Source organism: Tursiops truncatus, chromosome 2, assembly GCF_011762595.2.
Source record: "Tursiops truncatus isolate mTurTru1 chromosome 2, mTurTru1.mat.Y, whole genome shotgun sequence".
NCBI classification, from domain to species: Eukaryota; Metazoa; Chordata; class Mammalia; order Artiodactyla; family Delphinidae; genus Tursiops; species Tursiops truncatus.
Genome location: NC_047035.1, coordinates 50,488,095 through 50,514,259, shown reverse-complemented (window position 1 = coordinate 50,514,259; position 26,165 = coordinate 50,488,095). Strand labels below are relative to the sequence as shown.

The 26,165-nt window shown below is 39.5% G+C and overlaps 1 protein-coding gene across 2 annotated transcripts; it reads left to right on the top strand.

The window, feature by feature from the left end:
- The first annotated feature begins 12,203 nt into the window (after positions 1 to 12,203).
- On the top strand, positions 12,204 to 16,638 carry ARF6 (ARF GTPase 6). Of its 2 annotated transcripts, none has more exons than XM_073800503.1 (2): positions 12,204 to 12,482; positions 12,863 to 16,638. In XM_073800503.1, the coding sequence occupies exon 2, from the start codon at positions 13,352 to 13,354 to the stop codon at positions 13,877 to 13,879; it is 528 nt and encodes a 175-aa protein (XP_073656604.1). In that variant the 5' UTR covers positions 12,204 to 12,482; positions 12,863 to 13,351; the 3' UTR covers positions 13,880 to 16,638. The 2 variants fall into 2 exon arrangements, with proteins under 2 accessions (XP_073656604.1, XP_019779493.1); XM_019923934.3 differs by lacking the exon at positions 12,204 to 12,482 and adding an exon at positions 12,606 to 12,764.
- The last annotated feature ends 9,527 nt before the right edge of the window (positions 16,639 to 26,165 follow it).

Here is a 26,165-nt window from a genome sequence, read left to right as displayed (position 1 = left end):
TAGCCTCCTAGGCGATCCCCAAGGACCAAATAATAAATTTAATCAGAGAAGCAAGAAAATGCAAAAACAAAGGAAAACAGTCAAGCAGACAAAATAATAATAGTTTACCTATTAAATAAAGTCAAGGACCTTTAGCTCCTCCTCAAGGGCTAGAGATAATATTCTGAGCCCTATCCTTTGAGCTGTTTTGCAGATACTGAAATCCCCACCAGGTGGAAGAAGTTAACTGTATGCTGCCCACAAGAACATAGACCCCAGATGGCTGGGATCAGAAGGCTAATGATGGTTGACTCCTGATTACCTCACCACCAACCAATCAGAAGAATGTCCAGGAGCTGATCACACACCCTGCAACACTCTTGCTCACCCTGTCTTTAAAAACCTTTCCTGAAAGCCACTGGAGAGTTTGGGTCTTTTGAGCATTAGCTACCTAGACTCTTTGCTTGGTGCCTGCAACAAACACCACACTTTCTTTCACCACAACCCAATGTCAATACATTGGCTTTGCTGCACTTGGTTGAGTGGACCCAAGTTTGGTTTGGTAATGCTGCTATTTCATTTAAATCACTATGTTTGGGGTCTCTATTATTGCAGCATACTCTGTACTCTGATTTAGGGAAGCTCACAGAGGAAAACCCTGGCTAACCAAAACTCAGAAAGGGCAGGAACTGAAAGATGTCCAGGCATCTCCAGGACACCCCAATGGGATGAATCAGCCTCATCCTCCTGTAAGGAGTCTGATTTTCTATTTTGAGTCCTGTATCCTCCTACAATCTCTTTTTATATTCATATCCATTTTTTCATTATAATTATGTTGTAAATAAAACTTTTATGTTCTGCTTTTCAAATCTGTCACTATACTTTTAGTGGCAGTATAAGTTTCTCAATTTGATGTAAAATTTATGATTTAAATTAAACCACTGTCAGTTACGCTAACCACCACTTCATCATTCTATATTTTTCACCTGTATTGTTTTATGAATTAGTGATGTGCATAATATCCAGTGCTAAGTTAATTATGCACAAGCTTGAATCAGTGCTTGCTTCTTTTATGTTCTGTCACTTTTCTTCCAGCTTTATTGAGGTATGATTTTCAAATAAAACTGTAGATATTTAAAGTGTACAATGTAATGAATTGTGTATATTCTGAAAGGATTCCAGCCATCAAGTTAATTAACACATCCATCACCTCACATGTTTACTTTTTTTTTCTTTTGGTAAGAACATTTAAGTTGTACTCTCTTAGCAAATTTCAATTATACAACACAATGTTATCAACTATAATCACCATTTTATACTTTAGATCCTCCGACCTTATTCATCGCATAACTGAATGTTTGCACTTTTACCAACCTCTCCCTATTTCTGCCACTCACCTGCCCCTGGCAACCATTTTCTATTCTCTGTTTCTATGAGTTCAACTTTTTTTTTTTTAGTTCCACATATAAATGCGACCACACAGTATTTTTCTTTCTCTGGCTTATTTCACTTAGCATAATGCTCGCCAGGTTCATCCATGTCACAAATGACAGGATTTCCTTCTTTTTAAAGGCTGAATAATATTCCAGTGTGTGTGTGTGTGTGTGTGTGTGTGTGTGTGTGTGTGTGTGTGTGTGTGTGTGTGTTTTCTTGATCCATTCATCTGTTAGTGGACACTTCGGTTGTTTCCATACCTTGTTTATTGTGAATAATGCTGTAATGAACATGGGAGTACAGATGTCTCTTCCAGGTGATGATTTGTTTCCTTTGGCTATCCACCCTGAAGTGGAATTGCTGGATCGTGTGGTAATTCTACTCTGAATTTCTTGAGACACCTCCATACTGTTTTCCAGAGTAGCTGAACCAGTTTACATCCCCACCAACGGTGCACAAGGTTTCCCTTTTCTCCACATCCCGCCAGCTTTTATCTAGGTTTTTAACTTTTTGACAGTGCAGAAAGCAAGGTTATGGTCTGGCTGTCTGGGGTTTTGCTTTTTCAAAACATAACCCTAGTGACAGTTAATTTTGAGGCACTAAATGTTGGAATAGATTCTGCATTCATTCCAAATGGTATGTCTCAATCTGTCTACGGAACTCCACTCATGGAGCTCAAGGCATTTATAAATTAGTCCTTCGGGGTAACGTTAAACGAGAAAGAGCATGGGGTCTGACGCAGAGGCTTTCTGCCCCGGCGTGGGGAGAAGGCTTGTGGGCAAGCGGGGTCCGGGCTTGCAGCCTCAGCAACTATCAGGCAGGGCCGCACAGCCCGGAGACAACACCTGAGGAGGAGATCCGACGCGGCCGAAGAAAAGAAGGCGGAAAGACCACCAACCAACGAGAGGAAGAACGCGCCCAGGGGACTGCCGCCGCCGCGGACCCCCAGGCAAGCCCCTCCCACTACTGAGGAATGGGAGAGGAGCCTGGGCGGGAGAGCTCCTCGGAAGCGGGGAAGGCGGGGCCACCGGGAGAGGGAGAGGCGGGGCCACCAGGGGAGGAGAGGAGAGGCGACGGGGGCCTGGGGAAGGTGGGGACACCGGGGCGGCGGGTGGAGGGGAAGGGGGCGAGAGGCGGGGCCACCAGGGGAAGGAGAGGCGGGGCTTTTCGAGGACCGAGAGGCCGGACCGGCAGGGCAAGAGAGGGGAACCGCCAGGGGGCGAGGCGGACAAGGTACCAACTGAGACGTCGGTCCCTTGGATCTCAGTCCAGTCCTGGGCTGCGTTCTCCCAAAGAAGGCTCCCGGGCCCCGCCCTGTGGCAGATTTGTTCGCGGCTCCTTACGGCCGCAGGATCCTTTGCTGCTGCGGGCAGGATTTTCATTACGATAGGTTATTTGCATATCACAGACATGCCCCTGTGGGCTGACCCTGATTCTATTACATTTAATAAACGAACCATGGATTAACGAGAATTAACGCTTTGACGTAATAAACATTTACGTCTTGGCCACACTCTGCTTGGAGGAAAAGCCTTTAATATAGTTAATACACAATATCTCACAATATCTATCGTCGACCCAGAAACTCATTTCTTGTGGCAGGTTTTCAAATATCAGAATAAATCCTGACAGTGGACACAGTTACTTATACGGCGTCACGCTGCTAGACCTATAAATATAAGTTAAACTTGTGGGGTCATTTTCCTCAATTTGAATATGTTTTCACTTTCATCCGACAGTTCTGCTGAAGTGTTTTAATGTTTAAGAACTTAGTAGAACTCCATTACAGCATGGCTATTTGTTACATTGATTCTGATCTGACGTGGAATAAATCACGTCCCCAAACCAAAACTTAATACATAAAACTCCCTATATTTAACAAACTTTATCGATTCTATCTCTTTACACCAGTGTGACAAAAGCTTTCTGCTGTATTTAATTTATTCGTTTTTAAAGTATTAGAATAAATTAGAATGTTTCATTTTCATCAGATAAAGTTTGAAAGAGTGCTTCCTTTGTTTGAGGACCCTGTAGACTTAGCCTAATGTCACTCCCTGCCAGAATAATTGGCAAATTGATTTGCTTTTTCTTAAATTTCAAGTCTCAAGGTTAATTATTTATCGAGGTTAATATATTTGAACAGCCTGGCTTTTGGTAGGAAAACAAATACTTTAAACTGCATACAGCTTATACTGACTAAGGTGAGAGAGGATCAAGATAACATTCTTTGTTTGAATCATTCATTCAGGCATCCAACAATTAACCATTGAGCACCTGCTATGTGCTAGGTGTACTGAAGTGTCAACTATTATTTTAATATCAGGGATAAAGGTTAGCTTTGAGAATAAAAGTGTAAACAGAGAATCAAGGAAGTTGCTTGACATGATACAAATAGTCTAAGATATAGGCTTTTGTCCATTCACCTTGGACCCTGAGGAAAGGTCATAATTTCTAAGAGAAGAATGATTGGAAAGGTTCTGATCTTGCATGACTGCTGGTCTCTGGGTATGACTAATATAAAAATCCTAGGGCTTTCCCTATGTAGAGGTGGTGAGGAGGGTAAGATCTTCCCCTTGAATCAGTGGAAGATCACTGAGGCCTTCTGAGGTTCAAATGGCAATGAACTTTCACTTTTATCTTGGAGGGGGAAATTTCAAACTTTCTGAGTGTGGTTTAGACAACTTCCTATTACTTGTTGAGATTTTATGATGTGATGGTTGAATATATAGCACCATGGTGCTTGCTAGGGGATGCTTTATAAATACATTATGTTATCACAAGTCACACTGTTAATAATTAAACCATATTGTGTTAATACCAAGTTTTTTGTGTATGGCAATTTATGATCAAAGTGATTCGTAGTTTCCGCAGGGGTTGCTTTTAGGGCTAATGTGCCCTGAAAGTAACCCTGTTTATACAGAATGTACTGAAGGCACAGGCTGCTTGTGCCTGTTCAAATGGACCCCCTTGTACAATGGCAGAGCTCTAATTCATTTTGTGGCCCAGCTCATTTCCCAAGGGGCCATGGCCTGGCATGTGGCAAGAAACGAAGAAAGACAAAACCACTACATATTAGTTGCAATATTCTGTAAAAGGAGACAACCTATAGTCACCATGTTGTATGGAGAAACAGTATTACATATTACAAAAGGGTATTTATATAATCAAAACAAATGTATACAAATGATGAGTTATTATTTATCATTATTAAAATGAATATTAGTGCTCTTGTACAGTAATATATAATATAAACTAGAAGAGTGATTTATCCTTTGTGATAAAAAATTTATTAAACTTGTAAGTCCCTTTATGCTTTCATTCATTCATTCTTTCCTCTGTCATTAATCATTAAGGAAATGCAATCAAAACCACAAATGAGATACCACTTCACACCTACTAGGATCGTATAATTTTTAAAAAACTGGATAATAACGAGTGTTGGCAAGAATGTGGGGAGCTCTTGTACATTGTTGGTGGGAATGATGCTGTGAAAAATGGTTTGGCAGTTCTTCAAAAAGTTAAACATACAATTACTATATGGTCCAGTGATTCCACCCGTAGGTATATACCCAAAAGAATTGAAAACAAAAAGTCAGTTATGTGTATATGGACGTTTGTTGCAGCATTATTCACAACAGCCAAAAGGTGGAAACAACCCAAGTGTCCAAGAAAACTGGGCGGACAAAATATGGTATTATGGAAATATTACTCACCCATAAAGAGAAATAAAGTTCTGATACATGCTACACCATAAATGAACCTTGAAAATATTATGCTAAATAAAATATGCCAGGCACAAAAGGATGTATATTGTACTAGTCCACTTATATGAAATATCTAGAAAAGGCAAATACATAGAGACAGAAAGTAGAGAGAGGCTGAGGGGAGCAGAGAATGAAGGGTTATTGCTTAATGGATATAGAGTTTCTGTATTGGGGTGATGAAAAAGTTTGGGAAATAGCGCTATAAATTTCCCTTTCAGCACTGCTGTACCTGTGTCCTCCACATTTTTATACATTGTATTTTCATTTTCATTCATTTCAATGTATTTTTTTTCCCTAAAGACTTACTCTTTGACCCATGGATTATTCAAAAGTGTGCTGTTTAGTCTCCAAGGGTTTTGAGATTTTCCTGTTATCTTTCTATTATTAATTTCCAGTTTGATTTCATTGTGGATAGAGAATATACTCTGTATGATATACAGTTCTTTAAAATTTGTTTTATGACCCAGGATATGGCACTTGATAAGAGTGTGTATTCTGGGACTTCCCTTGTGGTCCAGTAGTTAAGAATCCGCCTGCCAATGCAGGAGACACAGGTTTGATTCCTGGTCCAGGAAGATCCCGCATGCCGTGGAGCAACTAAGCCCGTGAGCCACAACTACTGAGCCCGTGTGCCACAACTACTGAAGCCCGCGCACCTAGAGCCTGTGTTCCACAACAAGAGAAGCCACCACATTGAGAAGCTCATGCACCGCAACAAAGAGTAGCCCCTGCTCTCCACAACTAGAGAAAGCCCACGCACAGCAACAAAGACCCAACACAGCCAAAAATAAAAATATATAAATAATAAAAATAAATTAATTATAAAAAATTTTTAAAAAGAGTGTGTATTCTGTAGTGTTAGGTGAAATGTTCTATAAATGTTGATTATCTTGTTGGTTGATGCCATTGTTGAGTTTTTCTATAAACTTGTCATTTTTCTGTCTAGTTTGTTCTATCAATTATTGCAAGAGAGGTACTGAAGTCTCCAACTATAATTGTGGATTCATCTATTTCTTCTTTCAGTTTTATCAATTTTGCTTCACACATTTATGTTCACTTATTATTGTTTATAATTGTTTCTAATGCTTCCTCAGCAGACATTTAGAACCAAATCAGACAGTGTGATAAATTTTTGCTGCAATCATCAAACATAATTTAGAAAACTCAAAGAAGAGAAGGAAAAACTATTGTATTTACCTATATTTTTACTTACAATGTTCTTTCTTTCTTCCTGATATTCCAAGATTCTTTTTTAAAAAATTCTTTCCTGGGCTTCCCTGGTGGCGCAGTGGTTGAGAGTCCGCCTGCCGATGCAGGGTACACGGGTTCGTGACCCGGTCTGGGAAAATCCCACATGCCGCGGAGCGGCTGGGCCCGTGAGCCATGGCCGCTGAGCCTGTGCGTCCGGATCCTGTGCTCCGCAACGGGAGAGGCCACAACAGTGAGAGGCCCATGTACTGCAAAAAAAAAAAAAAAAAAAAAAAAAAAAAATAGAATATGGCTGTGACACAGTCCCTAGTTAGGAGGATATGGACCCACTGGGAAAAGACATACTGATATGGTCTTCCTTCAGATCTGATTTTAAATTCTTAGGAATAAGAATCTGATTAGCAAATTAGGATAATGAGTCTATCTGTGGTCCAGCTGGTATGGCCAGAGATGTATGTGTGGAAGGGTCACATGGAAAAACCAGTAGGACAGGAGTGTTCTTGTGGATGGGGATGGCCATTTCCAAAGACAGCCTAAAAGTGACCAATAAACTGGGTATCTTGTTCTATTCCTAGAATCTTTGATATACCGTTAACAATGTATCTATATTGAAATTGTTATAAAGTCCCAGGTTAACCTTCTTATATAACCAACATTACTACTGTGAAAGCAAGTTGAATTCATGACTTATGTTTCTTATAACGTTTAAAAGATATACTAAGCAGCAGAAAGACCCATTTTTACATTTGGAAATAAAGCTGAACATCAGAAACTGCTTCAAAGGCTCTAGAACTTTCCTTTTCCAGCATCAATCTAGTCAGTTTGGGAAGTCAGCACACAGGGTAGCAGGTTTTCCCATGGTGAAGAGAGCACAGGAACTGTCACCCTAGTTCACCTGAGAGAGTCACAGCACCATTGCCCCTAGTTTATTAAATTGTCATGTTACCCTTGAAGCCAGTCTTTAGCTCAGCAGACTTACGTTATTTAACTATTATTTGTGGACACATAATCCAGGAGGTGTCTTTCTAAGCCTTTTGGAATATAAATCTTTCTTGCTTAAAATGGAAACAAACTCATAAATTTTGCCCAGCTAAGCCATTGTTAAACTGGTTATAGTGTAACATTTACCTAGGATTTTACAACCATTTCCACACTCATAAATCTTGGTCATTGTGTTCAGAACTGTATATTAGAGTAGGAGCAACTACAGACAATAATATACTGATGGTCCAAAGGTACTGAATAGCAAAAACTGTTCCACTGTTTATTCTTGGTGCACATAAAAAAAACAAAAGTTTATGGAGGAGGAAATCTCATATAAATCTACCTGGTTATGCTTTTCTAAGGAATTCTTCCTTTCAACCCAAACCTGGGTTTTGGATTAGGTTACGGTATCAGTTTACAACATTGTCAAGTTCTGCTTTTCAATACAATCCTCTTCTTTTTTCCTTCCTTCCTCCCTTCCTTTTTTCTTTCTATCTTCCTTCCTTTCTTCTTCTTTCCTACTCACTTTTTCATTCATTCATTTATTCTCTCTTTGAAACAGCACTATGTGGCATTTAAAACCATTTAATTATTTGGTTTCTAATCTATAAACAGTTTTAAATTTACTGACTTACCAACTGTTTCTTGAGATTTGAAATACTGATTCTTTTCTCTGGATTCTGTAACATGGAAAGTTCTTCCACTTTTCTTTTACCACCAACCTAGCCATATGGAGCATCTCCTTGGAAAGCTGAATCTCTAACCAGCAAGTCAGAAACTAAGGCAGATCAAATGCAAAATCCCATGCTAGAGGCAAGGAGTATACACAGAGCTAAAACTGCATGATGCCTTAAAATTAGTAAATCTACTTGTTTAGTACCATTGTGATGCATTCACCAATTAGGGGTCACTGTTTTGCTTATATGCTGTTTTCTTCCTGTATCTCTAAGAATGAGGGAAAACAAAAACAGAAATGAAACAAGACAAAGCAAAAGACAAAACCTATAAATTAGGAAATTTAAAGCTGGAATGACTATAAAGACAGGACAAGGATTTTTAGCCCTCAGATCTTTGGTGTCCCTTGAATGTCTTCCTCAAGGGCACACTGTGCACCAACACACTGCTATACAGTATGTTATTGTACAATAACAACATAGCTGCATAACTGATAGCACAGGGCCCAACAAATGTTACTGCACACACCGCACGCACTGTTGTGTTATTACTTAATTACAAGGTTTGGAGTATTCAGTCAATTAAGCAGTCTAAACGATTTAGCCTCTCTGTTCTAAACAAGTGTCTTTTTCAGAGAATCAATATTGTAAACTAACTATCTGTCAGTTTAGGCCAAAGTAATAATCCTGCTTTAGCTTAAAAACACTCTTCTGATATTGAAAATTAAATTTCTGAGATTATATGCTTCTTCATAACAGGGGATGTTATGAATAGTTCCAGGATATGAAATGTTTCTCACTCCAACAATTTTACTGATTCAAATGGTTAATTTGAAAACAACACATTCATAAACTTCCATGAGAAGGAACATAATTTTAACAGATTAGAAATAATGATGATTCTATAATTTTACATGTATGACTCTATTTTCAAATGACCATCTAATGGGGAAATTACTAACACAATCAGATGTTCAATTCGTAAAATGTTGGTAAAAGATTTCATTTTGAATTCTTTAAATTAAAATGTGTATTATTCAGGGTTCTTATTCACAGTCAAGAAAAACTGACCCTGATTAACTTGAGCAGAAAATAATTTTATTGGAAATGTATCAAGAGGGCCCACAGAATTGTCAGGAAGGCTGTAGAGACAGGGTAGAAAAGGCACTGCTAGGACTATGTCATAGAATTGATGGCTTTAGACATGTCCTGCTAGTGTTTTCACTGTGACACTTGTTGTCATTGGCATTTCTGCCATTGGATATCTGCCACCATGCTGCTGGACTCAGTCACTCTGAACACTTGTCCCAGCAACTGTGGAATTTTGAATCTCTCAAAATTCAAAGCCTGGACTAGGACATTGATTACTTAATTGGTTGAACCCAGTTCACTTACCCAAACCCTAGCTACCAGGGAAATAGGAAAACGAATATCTATTTGCCCCCCTTCATCTTTCCTTCTACCTAAATTGTGATTCAGTCAAATAGAAGTGTTTGCATACTGGGCAGCCAAATGGGAAGTATCCACAGACAAGTTTTAGTCTAGACCTTATGACTTTGATCATCCTATGGTTGCCAAGTGTCTTGTCTTACTTTCTCTTCACTTAATGTCTTACTTTCTCTTCATTTAATGGTGTTGACTAGTTGATGGGGCTCTATTAATAATTCAATAAATTTAGCTATAATTATAGTATATTTTCAAAACACTTTTCTTTGCAAGAATTTAGAAATATTTATGCCTTTGTCTGACAGGTCTAATGCCTTGGTAACTTATAATGGATTATTGTGATTAAAGTTTTTGCACTATACTATGCAAAACTGTGTGTGTGTGGGTATACATCTTGGGGATGAGGAATAAGAAAATAAGTAAAGCTCAGAATTCATAGAAATTTTTGATGTGAAGGGAAGTTAGCAATTAGTTCAGTGCTTCTCAATCTTAGCTATATATTAGAATCACTCAGGGAGCCTTAAAAAAATACTGGGGGTAGAACCTTGATCACAGATATTTTGACTTAATTAACCTGGGGTGGGCTCAATAATTTATACAGTCTAAAAATGCCCCAGCTGATTTTAATGTGCAGCCAGAGCTGAAAACCATTGATCTAGTCCAGCTTCCAGAGTTCACACAATAGAGAAAAGAACACCAGACTTGGATCAAAGAAGTGTTAATTCAAATCTCCTCTGTACCGTTTATAGACCTTAAGAAAGTTGCTTACCCTCTCAGTGCCTCGGCTCCTTCAACTGAAAAGGAGAATAACATATACTGCCCTAATCAATTAAGAGAGATTTCTCTATTGCAGGAACAGAGAAATTGATGATCAATGAGGATGAACAAATTACCCAAGTTAAACCTAAGTCAAGAAGTATTGGGAGTGGGCTTCCCTGGTGGCGCAGTGGTTGAGAATCTGCCTGTCAATGCAGGGGACACGGGTTCGAGCCCTGGTCTGGGAAGATCCCACATGCCACGGAGCAACTGGGCCCGTGAGCCACAACTACTGAGCCTGCGCGTCTGGAGCCTGTGCTCCGCAACAAGAGAGGCCGCGACAGTGAGAGGCCTGCACACCACAATGAAGAGTGGCCCCTGCTTGCCACAACTAGAGAAAGCCCTCGCACAGAAACGAAGACCCAACACAGCCAAAAATAAATAAATAAATAAATTAAAAAAAAAAAAAAGTATTGGGAGTAAGTTAAGGATGTAATTTAACTTTTTCTATTCACTTGTGCCACCAGACTATGTTGCCCCAGTGTTTATTTTTATGGTCTGAAGCCATAACTATTAAACAATTTGCTAAAATATCAACTGTAATTAAAACTTTTGTTTTTAGTTCTATCTTTCCCATTTTTAATATTGCTGAAAATGAGATGAAGTCTTCTGAGCTTCCGAACAACTGTGTGAAGTACTCAGGGAGAGAGCATAATTTGGGGGTTAAGAGGATCAGCTGTAGATTCACCATTTAATCTCAACTCTGTGACTTTCAAAAAATTACTCAACCTCTTTGACCCTCAGTTTCCACTAACACTCAAAGCTACCTCACATGGTTGCTGCGCAGGTTAAAGTAAAATATTTAAAGTAATTTAGTACAGTGTTTATGACAACAATCAATAAATAGTGACTATTTTCATTCGAGATGATATTCTTCATCTCGTTCAACAGATAAAAAAATGAAGTTTACAAAGACTGAAAGGATTCACAGCTATAAAACGGAGGGGTAACACTCTGAACCCCAATCTTCTGACTCCAAATCCTTCTGTCAGTTTTAAGATAGGGCATACGTATTAAGGCAGATGGTAAGTAAATTAAATCATTGCCAGAATATTAATAACTTAAGTAAATTTACTTCAGGCTGAAGTAAATTTAAGTAAATTTACTTCAGGCTGAAGCTTGTAAGGTTATCATTTAACCAATCTACCATTATCAAACTGTCTTACATTGTGACATAAAAAGTATGTTACCTTATGTTATTACAGCATCTTCTTAAAAAAACACACACACACTGTTTTCCTGTTTTTCCTCCCTTTGGTTTATTTACATTTCAAGCTTTCACTTTTTGAACTTTACGTCTAACTTTACGTCTAACTTTTTTGAACTTTACGTCTAACTTTACCACTAACCATTCGATACAAAAAGGTTGAAGTTTTCTACAAACATTATTTAACCATCAAATGGGGTTTGCGGACAGAAAGGTCAGTGTTACACTCAGTTTACACAGGAGGTAACTCAGTAAGGTTAAACGTCCAAATCCAGGCGACAGAAGTAGTCAGTCTTTCTGATTGTAAATCCTACGCTAAGATTATATCGTCGAGGCTTCTTAAAGTTAAGAATGAGTGGCTGGGTGAGAAGCTACTACTAATCACACTAAAAGGAGATGATATTTAAATATTAAAAATGACCACCTTCTAAAAAGTTGAAAAAGCGGCAAGGCACGGGAACTTTTGATAATACTGTAATTTTTAAGAAACGTGGACTGGTCCTGACGAGATGTGTAAGATAGGGCTCCAATGTCCAAAAGACGGGCTTCAGAGCAAACCCAAACCCAGTAAAAGCGCCGCACTGACTGGCAGATTCCACGCGAACCACTAGCCTCCCACGTGTCTTTCAGGAAACGCACAGAGCACGAGGGATAAAGGGAAGCCAAAAAAGGCTGGGGGAAAGGTAAAAACAGCGGCTAGGGCTTCCCTGTGAGACTGAGGGCACACGAAGGCTGGGGCGGGCTGGAGGGAAGTCGCGGAGCATCTGGCAGGCACCAGGGTCCGAGAACAGGCCTGGAAGCAGCACAGGGGAGGCGTTCGTCAGGGGAGCAGGCGGTCCGCGGGCCCCACACCGTGGAGCTCCGCAGTGGATCGGCTCTTCTGGTTTGAATGGGGGCGGAGGCGGAGACAGCGCGGAAGAGGAATGCAGAGAGTGGACAAGACGCTAGAACAGCGACAGGTGGCCGCGGGTGAGAGTCCGAGATTCGCGGGGGTGGGGGCTGGCCGCACCTGCGAGCCCTCTGAGCCGCCGTAGCCCCGCCCCTCCGCGCGTGGCGCCCCGACGCTTAGCGCGCGGGCTGCTCTCTTTACAGAGGTCGCTCTTGTCCGAACGGGCGGCCTCTGCTGCGCCTGCGTGGTCGGGAGGGGAAGTGAGGCGGTTTCCTCGGCGCCTTTTCCGGCGGCGGCGGCGGCAGAGCTGGGAGGAGGCGGTGGAGGCCGGAGGGAGCCCGCGCTCGGGGCGGCGGCTGGAGGTAACCTCCTGGGCTGAGCTGGCAAGGCGGGCCCCCTCGGTCTCCACTCTCCTCTGGGGCTCTAGCAGTAACTTCCTTCTCCTTGTCTCTGTCTGCAGGCAGCGCACCGAGTTCCCGCGAGGATCAATGACCTGACGGGGCGCCGGAGCCGCGCTGCCTCTCGGGTGGCCTGGGTCGCTGGTGAGCGTGGTGCTCGCGGACCGGGAGCCGGGCCGAAGGGCCGCAGTCTCCCGCGGCGGAGCGAGTAGAAGGCGGAGGAGCGGGAACCGCGGCGGCGCTCGCGCGGCGCCTGCGGGGGGAAGGGCAGTTCCGGGCCGGGCCGCGCCTCAGCAGGGCGGCGGCTCTCCCGGCGCAGACTCAGCGTCCCGGCGGCCGCGGCGACTGGAGGAATCAAGTTGTGCGGTGGGTGATGCCCGAGTGAGCGACGGGTCCGGGCCTCTTCCCCGAGGAGGCGACTCCCACGCAGGCCGCACGGGCGCCCTCGCGATTGGGAGGCTCCGTTTCGGTTTCGCGGCGGCGGCGGCGGCGTTGTTGGCGGAGGGGACCCGGGACACCTGAATGCCCCCGGCCCCGGCTCCTCCGACGCGATGGGGAAGGTGCTATCTAAGATCTTCGGAAACAAGGAAATGCGGATCCTCATGTTGGGCCTGGACGCAGCCGGCAAGACAACCATCCTGTACAAGTTGAAGCTGGGCCAGTCGGTGACCACCATCCCTACCGTGGGTTTCAACGTGGAGACCGTGACTTACAAAAACGTCAAGTTCAACGTGTGGGATGTGGGCGGCCAGGATAAGATCCGGCCGCTCTGGCGGCATTACTACACCGGGACCCAGGGTCTGATCTTCGTAGTGGACTGCGCCGACCGCGACCGCATCGACGAGGCCCGCCAGGAGCTGCACCGCATTATCAATGACCGGGAGATGAGGGACGCCATAATCCTCATCTTCGCCAACAAGCAGGACCTGCCCGATGCCATGAAACCCCACGAGATCCAGGAGAAACTGGGCCTGACCCGGATTCGGGACAGGAACTGGTATGTGCAGCCCTCCTGTGCCACCTCGGGGGACGGACTCTATGAGGGGCTCACATGGTTAACCTCTAACTACAAATCCTAATGAGCCTCTTCTCCGCCCATCCCCCGGAAGGAGAGAAATCAAAAACCCATTCATAGGATTATCGCCACCATCACCTCTTTCAGTTGCCACTTTCTCTTCTTTGAATTCGAACTCTGGAGTTACCGTTCTGCGGTTTGGGGGAGGGGGTTAGGGGTTTTCTTTTTTGTTTTGTTTTCTTTTTTTTTCTTTGCTTTGCGTTAGGATGCTCTGATCTGACTTTTTTGACATGAACACAAAGTGCTAGATGCTCTTGTTGACTTCCAGCAAATGGGATGGGGGAAATATAGCAGTTCTTGGTAAATTCCTTTATAATAATGGTTTGATTTTTTTATTTCGAGAGAATCTTCTTTTCCAATGTATGCTTTTTTCCTTTTTGCCCAGTTTCCTTATCACTTGCTGTAGATGGCTTATTTTGCATTCATGCAGACTGTGTTGCAAGTCTGTTTCATCTAGTAAACTGAAAATTATTGCTTAATCAAACTGCCGTTTGTCTTTTATATTTAAGGCCTTTTTCCCCTCCCTTATGAGTTCTGACTTTAACTTAGTAAATTCAAATGTGACCTTTTATATCTAAGACCAGTATAGTAAACAGCCCACGGTGGCAAATAATGAGTAATATCATTGTAATATGTTCCAGTTGCACATCACTGTGTTAAACAGGTAATGTAAGAAGTTCTTTGAAATTTCAACTCTTAAGTTCTGAAACATACATCATGCATGAGTAAGGATAAAACTCAAGTTCCCCGTTACATAGCTAACTTACACTGCATAAAACTATGAAAATGTAACCTGTCAAGGACACAGATTTTTTTTTTCACTGCAAAGTTAGCAACTTTGCTGTGTTTTCCCTTTTTTAACTTTAAAAATAGACTTTTCCAGAAAATGGAGCAATAATGGTGTATGCCACACACAGATGAAATATTTGTAGATATTTTAAGTGACTTTTGGGCAAAACTGGAATATGTACTTTTACCATGTTTCAAATGTCTAAGACCAATAGTTTTTAAATTACTAGAATGTTTATTCATGAATAAAGCATTTAACAGTTCAAATTACATGCACCTTTTACCTAGCTGGAAAAAAAAATTCGTGTTTCCACATTACAGCAATTGATTAAGCTGAAGATATAAGTCTTTTTTTTTAATAGATGAGTGATCCATATCTCCATTAATTAGAACACTGGAAAAGATGTTTTATGGAAAAGGTATTCTGTTTGATTAACTCATGCTAATAGTCAGATATCCTGTTGGTTCAATAATACACTATCTCCTTTGAGAAAGGAAATGTGATGAATGAATGATGTGTAGACTTGAGGAATGACAAAAGGGGAAGTAGGATGCAGAGGAAGAACCTACAGATGACAATGAATGTAAACTTACTTTTCTTCAAGGGTAAGCAGTGTGCTCACTGGTGATATCTAGATCCTAACAAAATTACTTGCTTAGCTGGTTAGGACCAGTAACTAGATTATTGAGACCACTATGATAATACTTTGAACCAAATGTTAATGCTTGATACAGAATTGTGTAGCAGCATCTGGTTCTTACATAGCCTTAAGGATTCATTTTAGAGATCCTCAAGGAATTAAACTTAGGGAATTCAGAAATGTAGACTGCAAAGGCAGTATACAGGAAAAGGTGGAGTGGGTTTTGTTTATGAGGGTGTCTGAAAACTAAAATTGAACGGGATATCATGGTATATGATTGGACAGTATTGGTCCTTCATGCTTTGGCCATATTGTATAATGGAGCTTTTACCAAAGATGTATGAGAAGTATAAGGCTATAGAAAGTTAACTCTTCAAAGTAAAACTCTTGACAAACATTTTACTTAAGGCAGATGAGAAGAGGTGCTATGTTGTAGGCTCCTAATGGTGCAGAGGGATTTTTGAATTCAAATGCAACTAAAGTATGAAGTTCTCAGTTTCACTTTAGTAGAAGTATCTCTAGAAATGAAGCTGACACACATCTAAGAACATTTTAGTTGCTTTTAAAATTCCCATAGCTCCATCATAAATTTAATTACTAGTGTTTTAAACGATTACATATTAAGGTACATAAACATGGGTTATATAAATATCAATGTTATAGTAACATCCTGAAGCGACAAGCACAAAGGTATAAATGCCTAAACTGGAGGAAACTTGAAACCCTCATGTTAATTCGTAAATGTAGTATTTCTAACTTGTGACAGACAGATTGGTAGGCAGCCATTTTTTGTTTGTCTTAAAATAACTGGGGGCATAGTTAAAATTTTATACATCAAGTGATTGCTATGGAATGTTGCAGGTGAGATGTGGTTATTTTTAGTTTATTTGAAATGTCTTAACTGAAGGTGGGGGGAGGAGGGAAAGCAAATATTTGAAATTTGGAAAACCTTAAACCTTTTGCTAAGAAATTGTAATTTTCACTTACATTTTCTTTAAGGATATAAAAGGTTGATAATTGATGTAGTTAAATTGAATCATAACCACTGATGATCATGGGGCAGGTAATTATAGCCTGCAAAAAAGTTACAATCTAAGAAGTTAAGAAATAAGATCCTGAAGTTTTTGTTTAATTGCATCAATTTCTGTATTTTATGTGAATTTATAAACTGAAGTAAGTTTTCAATGAGGTTAATCTTGTCTAATATAAGTAAATGAGTCTGTAGACTGTGATCTCCCCAAACTAAAAAGTACAGTACTTGGAATTGTGTTCTTTATGGTTGTAGTGTTGGTAAAGCACTAATATGCAGAAAATAAAGGAATTACACAGTGCAGTTTCTCACGTTACGTTACTCGTTTGAACTAGATTAAGTGGGACGTGTGGTGTGTTGGGCCATGTTATTCTCCAGGGATATATGGTATAAAGTAACTTAGTTTGGGAGTCACCTAGCTTTTATATGAAGAAAAAAGAGAATGTTTGGTTCTTATAATCCTGGCTATATAGGAGGTTTTGCCCTGATTTAGTTACACCAAATTTAATCTGATTTTATGATAACTTAGGACACAAAAGCAGTTGGAAATTTTTTAAAAATGAAAGTTCTATAGCAGTTTTTATTATGCTACTGCTTTTTCAGAAATCACAACCTTTGAGTTTTTAGGACAGAACTGTGTCTCTAAAGAATTGGCCTACGGAGTAGTCTTAACCCTTGACAATTGACTTTTGGATTTTAGAAAGTTTGTCTTTCAGAAACCAAGGTTGCTTGTCTGATAAGAATGGCAGAACTGTAGCCATTTAGAAAATAAAATAGTAGATGAAGAATAACTTGTTGGATAAAGGGGTTTTTAAACACAGTCCCTTTCCTTGTAGGCCTCCCTTCTTGTATTAGCAATTTTTGTAGTTTGATTTTAGAATATCTTAGTGTGATCTCTAGTGTGATTTAACTCCCACATTAATGTTGTTAATGGCTATCAAGTATCAATTTACCAGAGATAGCAGTAGAAGATATTTTACACTTTAGTGAGTTTCTATGTTTTAATATAATTTAGAAATATAGTAGCCATAATCTGAATGGTGGTGGAGCTTACTAAATTCCCAAAGTTATTTCCTCTATACCTTGCCAAATATATATGTGGATTATGATATAGCAGATCTTTCCTTATAGGTAAAAATTGTAAAACCACATATAGCAATTAAAAATAACTTGTCTAATCACTGAGCCTAATGTATTTGGAGTATAATATTCAATAGAATCTAGCCTTTTGCTTTGCTTATATTGAATGGTAAAAGACAAAGTAGGAAAGATTTGCAATTACAATATTAAGAAATTTATAGAACGGGAATGTTGGGAGATGGAGTGATAGAAGAGGCAAAGTAACTTTTCCCTCCCCACTTTGCTAAACTTGAAAGTTGCCGGACTAGATTAGTGAGTTGAATGGTCAGGGAATAAATACATACAGGTGAGGTCAAAGAGGCAGAACGGGTCTGTAGAGGGGTTTAGGACTAACAGTTGAAATTTGTTATTAAATAAGTCAAAGTAATAGTAAACTTCCAGGGAATTAGTCTAGAAATAACTTACTTTGTGGGACAGTAAGAAAATGGGTTTGAACTTTTTCCCCCTTTATTTAAAATGTTTTATGACTACTTGAAACAAAAAAGTATTTGTCAATCTTCTTGAATACCTTTCCACTTATCTTCATTTAGATATACAGTTGACCCTTGAATAACATGGGTTTGAACTATGTGGATATAAGTGGGTCCACTTATTCATGGATTTTCATTTTCCAATAGTAAACACTACAGTATTACACAGCCTGGGGTTGGCTGAATTAGTGGATACTGTACAACTACAAAGTTACATGAGGATTTGGATTTTCGATTTTGCAGAGGGTCAGCGCTCCTAACCTCGGAGTCGTTCAAGGATCAACTGTATTTCCTCTATGGTATTTGTTTCATAAGTGTGAGGGTAGGTTTATTTATTGAGAGCCTACTTGTGTGCCTGGCACTGTTCTAGGGACAGGAGATATATCAGTGAAAAAAAAAATCTGCCTTCATGGAACTTATATTGGTGTTGGGGGGTGGGAGTGAGAAATAAAAACATGTTAGGTGCTATACTATGTATTACATAGTATGTTATATATATAGGGAGACTGGTAGACATGTATTCGGAGAAGTCCTTATTGAGAAGGTAACATTTGAGCACACTTGAGGGAAGAAAAGTTAATATCAGTGGAATTGATATAGTAACGAAGAGATAATATGTATAGTGTGAAGCTGGGGTGGGGAAACTGGCCAAAGGCAAATCTGGCTACCATTTTTTTTTTTTTAAAGTCTTTATTGAATTTGTTACAATATTGCTTCTGTTTTATGTTTTGGTTTTTTGGCCCTGAAGCATGTGGGATGTGGGATCTTAGCTCCCCAACCAGGGATCGAACCTGCACCCCCTGCATTGGAAGGTGAAGTCTTAATCACTGGACCGCCAGGGAAGTCCCTACACTTGTTTTTATAGGGACTAAGCTAAGAATGGTTTTTTACATTTTAAAGGATTTTAAAAGACTGCTCAAAAAAACAACTGTGATTATGTGACAGAGACAGTATTTATCCTGAAAAGCCTGAAATATTTACTTATCTGGCCGTTGATTGAAAATGTTTCTTGACTCCAGATCTAAAGCCCAATTTTTATTTATTTATTTTGGCCACACCAGGCAGCTTGCGGGATCTTAGTCCTCCAACCAGGGATTGAACCCATGCCCTTGGCAGTGAAAGCGCAGAGACCTAACCACTGGACCTCCAGGGAATGCCTGCCACAGTCTTACCACGTTTGAACAGTTAGTGAGCTTTGAGACTTACATTTAAGTAGTCTAACCTGGATTTTTTTTCCCCTAGATAAGTTTAAATATGTGAAATCAGTAGTTTTTCAGTTATCAGTTTTAACATTCTTAAAATTTTTGTGAATAATTTCATTAAAAGTGTTTATTTTTATGGTGGTTTTACTGGTCTTTGGAAATAAGTTAAAACATGCTTTTCTGTTCAAAGTGCCCTTTCCTCCAGAGAACCTAGATTAGTTTGGAATAGTTTCAGGTAACATCATTGAATTGTGGCTTTTATTCAGTTGGTACTACTGTAATCAAGGCCTGAATCCAGTACTTTTTATTATGAAACTTTGTAAGATGAAGTGTTTATTGAATTGGAAATTTGGTTTATTGAACTGGATATTTGGTTTCTTCTTGTATTATTCCTCTAACCAGTATAAACTAGGAAAAATAACTTACTTCACACATGAATTACTTCTTGCGTAGAGAGTTGTCCTATACTACTTACATAGTAGGATTTGGGAATCCATAACTATCTTAAAAGAGAACCTAAAACATATTAGGAGTTATGGAAGTAAGTTTTATGGAGGACATTTACAAGTGAGCTTTAAAAAATAAAAATAATTCTTGTTCATAGAAAGATTTATGTGAAACTGATTATTCTGTTTCCAATTACATCTGAATAGACTGGCCTGAGAAGGTGATAGCATGAGAGGGCAAAAACCAAATTTGTTAAAGGAGTTATAGAAGCAAGGATCTGGACCTCTGAAGTTTATTCTAATATGGCAAACCAAAGTGCTTTCTCTCCATATCTTTTTATTTCTAGAAGTTAGTTTTGTGAACAAGTCCTAGGTTGGAGCTAGGTGAGCCTGAAGAGACCAAATTGGGAAACATTCTAAGAATAATAAGAATTAGCATTTTTTGAATGTTTGCCATGTGCCAGGCATTGTTCTAAGTATTTCATGCATATTTTCTTAATCCTCACAACGCCTTGGAAGAAAGGGCTCCCGTTTTATAGTTGAGAAAACTGAGACTTAGAGAGGTGTATGTTAATAAGTAGCAGAGCCAGACTTTGGACTCAGGTAGTCTGTACTATACTGGGACTGGGACCAAGGTGAACCATTGGTTAATAATGTACTTAAAATTTTGTGTGCTTTGTTTACAAAAGGCTTACTCTGAGTAATATCCCAAATTTTCTTATTCGATCATCAACAGATTTTGAGTCCCTGTATAATTTGAGTCTTTCTGTATAGTGGAGAACATGATATTATATTAGACTTCACTTGAGAAAATTTTTTTTTTCTATAAAAATGACATGTGACTACCTGATAGATTGTGAATTTTACAGATCATCATGAAAAATAGGAAAAGTTTTCACTGAGCTGATTATTTGTATGGTTATATATAGACTCCTTTTAAGAAAGTTTTAGAAAATTCAGAGTGCACAATTTATATTGTCTCAACCTGATAAATTCATAACTACAGACATTTCAGTTATTGTTTAATAAGTGAATTTTTTGCTTTTTAGATCTCATTACAGCTCACTGTTTTGTAAGTGACAGCAAGAGCCTAGAGTCCAGGGTTAGCGAGGGTGTTTTAATCATGTATTTCGTAATTTAAGCTGGGACTTAAGGATAAAAGTTGATAATTTTGGTAAAATGCAAAATGCCTTATTTAACAGTCCTATTTTATTTCTCAGTAATTTCTATATGAGGTGAAATTTAAGGCTAGGTAAGACATACATATGAAATGTTCAAAGTAAGTAATCAAGTCTATCAAATACTAGACTTAGAATAGAGATACATTGTAGACTGGAGTGGGCTGGAGAAGGCCAGTGGGAATTGAATTGGATGAACCTACAAAGTCAGAGGAATAATAGTATTACTACTTAACTGCATGCTCATTGCGTGCTAGGCACTGTTTTAAGTGCATGCATGCATTATCTCATTTAAAATGTGTGAGCAAGGGTAGTAATCTACATATAGTATTTGGGAGATAGAGAATAGACTTGTCTGACTAGGGTTGCCAGATTTAGCAAATAAAAATACAGAGCACCCAGTTAAATTTCAATTTCATGTAAACATTAACTTTTCAGGACAGGTATATCCCAAACAGTAGACTAAAATTGTTGTTTATCTGAAATTCCAATTCAACTGGGTGACCTATATTTTATCTGCCTTCCTATGTCTGACTGGAGTGGTAGGAGAGGAGGTAAGTTTCAAAATGGAAATTAAAAATGGAATTTTTAGAACGCCTCAAGAACTAGACCAAGTAGTTTGGATATTATTTTCTGTATCATGGAAGCCACTGAATTTTAAAAATATTTGTATAGCGGGAGGTAGTCACAGTGTTTAGGAATATTAATCTAGTAGTTTTGTACAGAATCATGTATCAGGGTCATGGATAGAGGTTGGAAGAAAGAAGACCTTTCAAGAGACTGTTAATTCAGTTGAGAGAACAAAGATCAAGTATAGCATTAAAGAAAATGAGAAACAAAAAAATAAAAAAAATTTTTTTTTTTTGCTGCTTTGGGTCTTCATTGCTACACTTTCTCTAGTTGCGGCGAGCGAGGGCTACTTTTTGTTGTGGTGCACGGGCTTCATATCGGTTTCTCTTGTTGCGGAGCACAGGCTCTAGGAGTGGGGGCTTTAGTAGTTAACAGCACATGGGCTCAGTAGTTGTGGCACACAGGCTTAGTTGCTCCACGGCATGTGGGATCTTCCCGGACCAGGAATAGAACCCATGTCCCCTGCATTGGCAGGCGGATTCTTAACCACTGCGCCACCAGGGAAGTCCCAGAAAAAAGTATTTTAAAAGAAAAAATGAGAAACAGTGAGATAAAATAAAAGTGGTGGACATACATTAATGTGGAGGGAGAAAGAATTCAGGATTGTGATCCTTAATTTTTATGTAAAAGATAATGGTAGCACTACTGATAGAAAGAAACCAGGATATATAGCAGCTTTGAATAGAAACACTTGGATAATTGGGTAAGGTATCTCATTTGCAATCTTGAAAAGAGATTGAATCTGTTAATACTCTCTTTTGTAACTATTCTCTCTTAGAGCAGCGCTGTCCTATATATATATATATATATATATATATATATATATATATATATATATATATATATATATATATTGCAAGGCACATATGTAATTTAAAATATTTAATATGTAATTTAAAACATAGTCATGGGCTTCCCTGGTGGCGCAGTGGTTGAGAATCTGCCTGCCAATGCAGGGGACACGGGTTCGAGCCCTGGTCTGGGAAGATCCCACATGTCGCGGAGCAACTAGGCCCGTGAGCCACAACTACTGAGGCTGCGCTCCGCAACAAGAGAGGCCGCGATAGTGAGAGGCCCGCGCACCGCGATGAAGAGTGGCCCCCGCTTGCCACAACTGGAGAAAGCCCTCGCACAGAAACGAAGACGCAACACAGCAAAAATAAATAAATAAAGTCTTTAAAAAAAAAAAGTCACATTTTAAAAAGTAAAAATAAACAGGTGAAATCAGTTTTAATAATATTTTTTAACCCAATGTATCAAATATATTATTTCAATGTCACCAGTATAAAATAATTATTAATGAGATATTTCACATTCTTTGTTTCACACAAAATCTTCAAAATCCAAGTGTATACAAAATTATATACCTGAAGCACATCTCAGTTAGGACTAGGCACATTCCAGTGCTCACTAACTTCATGTGGTTAGTGACTATCATATTGGACAGTTCGTTTTTAGAGGATGGTCATTTCTTCCTGATACCATGCCTACAATTTCAGTAACTGCATTAGAGGATATCAGTTAAGATCATTGAGATACGATGAACTTCTTAGGCCAGGGATTGGCAAACTATGATCTGTGAGCCAAATCTGGCCCACTGCCTGTTTTTGTAAATGAAGTTTTATTGGAACGTAATCATGGTCATTTATTTGTGTGCAGTCTAGGCTGCTTTTGCACAGTGACAGCAGGGTTGAGTAGTTAGGACAGAGACCATATGGCCCACAAAGCCTAAAACGTTTACTATCTGGTCCTTTACAGAAGTTTGCCACATCTTTCTAGGTCCCATACTAAAATTCCAAGAAAAACCCATACTTTATACATTTAAATGAGTTTTCAGAAAGAACGAATATTGAAACAGTTAAAAGATAATGTATATGTTGATTCATTTATTCACCAAGCATTCATCTACTAGGTTCCAGACATGGCACTAGGTCCCATAGCAGGAATAAATAAATGTCCTTAATCTTCCAGAAGGTCACAGTCTAGTTGAAAAATAGAAACATGTACACAGATAATTACAAAGACGTGCTATAACAGACAGTGCATTGACTGCACACCAGTGAGGCACCTTCCTCTGACTGGGGAATGGAAGGCTTCAGAAGAAGACCATCTGAGGTCAGTTTTAAAGGATGAGTAGGAATTATTCAGATAAACAAGAGGTGGTTGACATTTGAGGCAGAACATTATGTGCAAAAGCCAGAAAGTGTTAACATAGCACCACCAGGAATTTACAGTTTATTATGCCTGGAGTTTAGGGTGGACTGGTGTGAGATGAAGATAGAAAGATGATGAGGGGCTGGATCATGAAGTGCCTTTGGTTTTTTAAGGACTTTGGATCCTATAATTTGGGTACTAGGAAACCTTGTGGGATTTTTAAGCATGAAATTGCATGAAGTTTACACTTTAGGGAGCTCACCAAATACTGTGTAAAGGATGAGTATAAAGATCCTAGGCAGGAAACCTACTGTATAGACAAGATGAGATAGAATTCCCTAGTTGAGGGCTTCCCTGGTGGCACAGTGGTTGAGAGTCCACCTGCCGTTGCAGGGGACGCGGGTTCGTGCCCCGGTCCGGGAGGATCCCACATGCCGCGGAGCGGCTAGGCTGGTGAGCCATGGCCGCTGAGCTTGTGCGTCCGGAGACTGTGCTCCGCAACGGGAGAGACCACAACAGTGAGAGGCCCGCGTACCGCTAAAAAAAAAAAAGAATTCCCTAGTTGAAGCAATGGGTATGGTGGTGGAGAGGAGAGGATACATCTGAGAAATACTTGAATGATATTTTGCGAAGTATGTTCTGTGGCACACTGATCACAGAAGATAATCCTTGGAAAAAAGGCTGCCAAGCTATTTGGGAAACGCTTCATATTGTTAACTGCATTTGGGAGTCACAAGGCACTTTAGCAGTATATTGAAGGTTCTTAGAAGTCCTGCCTTAACCCAGCATTTCCCAAACTCATTTGATCACCAAACCCTAATATTTAAACAAACAAACCAATAAGGGTTCCAAGGACTATGGTTTGGAAAACACTATTTTAGAGACAGAATAAACAAGTTTGGGCCAACGGAATGAGAGGGAACAAGGGGGAAAGTCTGCATGAATGACTGCTAATGAAGGTTATAATTATAGAAATATAGAGAGAAAAGAGCAAGTTTAAGGGGAGGAAGGAGATGACATACCCAGTTTTGACAGCAAGTTTTAGATACCTATGGCATGAACATTTACATGGAGATATCCAGTCTATATCCAGAAAGGACATCTAGTCTACAGGTAGAGGTTTAGAAGTTAGCTTGTAAATGGCTTTTGAAACCATAGATGCTAGTGAGATTTCCTGGGAGTGAGAAGAATAAAGGGCAGAGGATGGAACACCTCCCTGGGGAGCACCAATGTTTAAGGGGTGGGTAGAAGAAGAGGGTGTTAACAGAGAAGACTGAGAAGACAAGGAACAGAGTATCAGTGATGTCATATCCTCCAGGGAGATCAAGAAAGCTGAAGTACAAAATAAGTTCTTTGGAATTGACATTAGAAAGTCATTGAGATCTTCCTTAGGTAAGTTTGAGAGAAGTGGTCAGAAACTAGTTTGTAACAAAAAAGACAGGCGGTAGTAGAGAAGCTGTTGATAGAAGTGGTCTGAAAAACTGGAGATGAAGGGATGATAACACTGTAATAGAAGAGGGTCATTTAATTTTCAAAACATTATTCAGATAAGTAGGTATTGATTATTGAGGGTGGAGTGGGGAATGAAGAACATGTGCTCCCTACCACCCATTTCCTAGAGGGAAAGGAAAATTGAAAAAAAAGAATCCATTTGAAAAATGTTCATCTTAATTTCTTTAAGCTACTTTTTTTGTTGTTGTTTTTGCTTAGTTAGACCTCTCTTCTTGGAAATGCCTACAGTGACCATGCCCAAGTAATTCTAGTCCCACTATAATTAAAGATGTGATGGTGGTACCCCTATCTCACAAATGTGGAAAATAAGCCATGGTGGCTATGACCTGTCCAGTAAATCACAGCAATTAGTGATATGGCTGAGACTAGACACAAAATTTATTTGTATTTATCAATCATATAGCCATGGACTGAAATTTAAAAGAATTTCTAAAATTCAGGCATCATGATTAACCTAATCCCAGAGTTACCAATATACTATGGAATTTCTCTTAAGATTCGCAAACTGACACAATACTTCCTGTCAGCAACAGTTCAGGATATTTCTTCCGCAGTGATTTAGGAGTTAGAGGGGGAAATTCTACAAGATGACAAAACGGTGTATAGTATTAAATAACAGCATATGTTATTGAATAATTATTGTGTGTCTGCCAGTGTGCTGCAGGCTTTAAATGTTACCCTCACAACAGACTAGCAAAATAGGTGGTATTATCTCTCATTTCACAGGTAAGAAACTTAATGGACAAAATTTAAGTAATTTGTCCATGATACCGCAGCTATCAAATGGGAGAGCCGATAATTCGTACCCAAGTCTTACTGACCTCAAAGCAACAGCCTTTAGGAAGGGAAGGTTCTAACAAACTGCAATAAAATTTTTTTTTTTTTAAACATGGAACCCAGTAAGACATGGTGGCAGTGATCCAGGAGATCTGTCTATCATTAAGCCAATTTATCAGGTGATTGTGGGTGCTTCTGGGGACAAAGCAATATTTTGGAGGGACAGGGACTTGTTTGAAGTGTATGAGGAAGGTGATTCCCTCCAATGAATGAAAGAGTTGGCAATTTTAAATAACTCCCAAACATTCTTCTTTATGTATC

Bases quoted from the DNA above. Each gene is read 5' to 3' on its own strand.
- ARF6 (XM_073800503.1), top strand. From the start codon at position 13,352: ATGGGGAAGGTGCTATCTAAGATCTTCGGAAACAAGGAAATGCGGATC.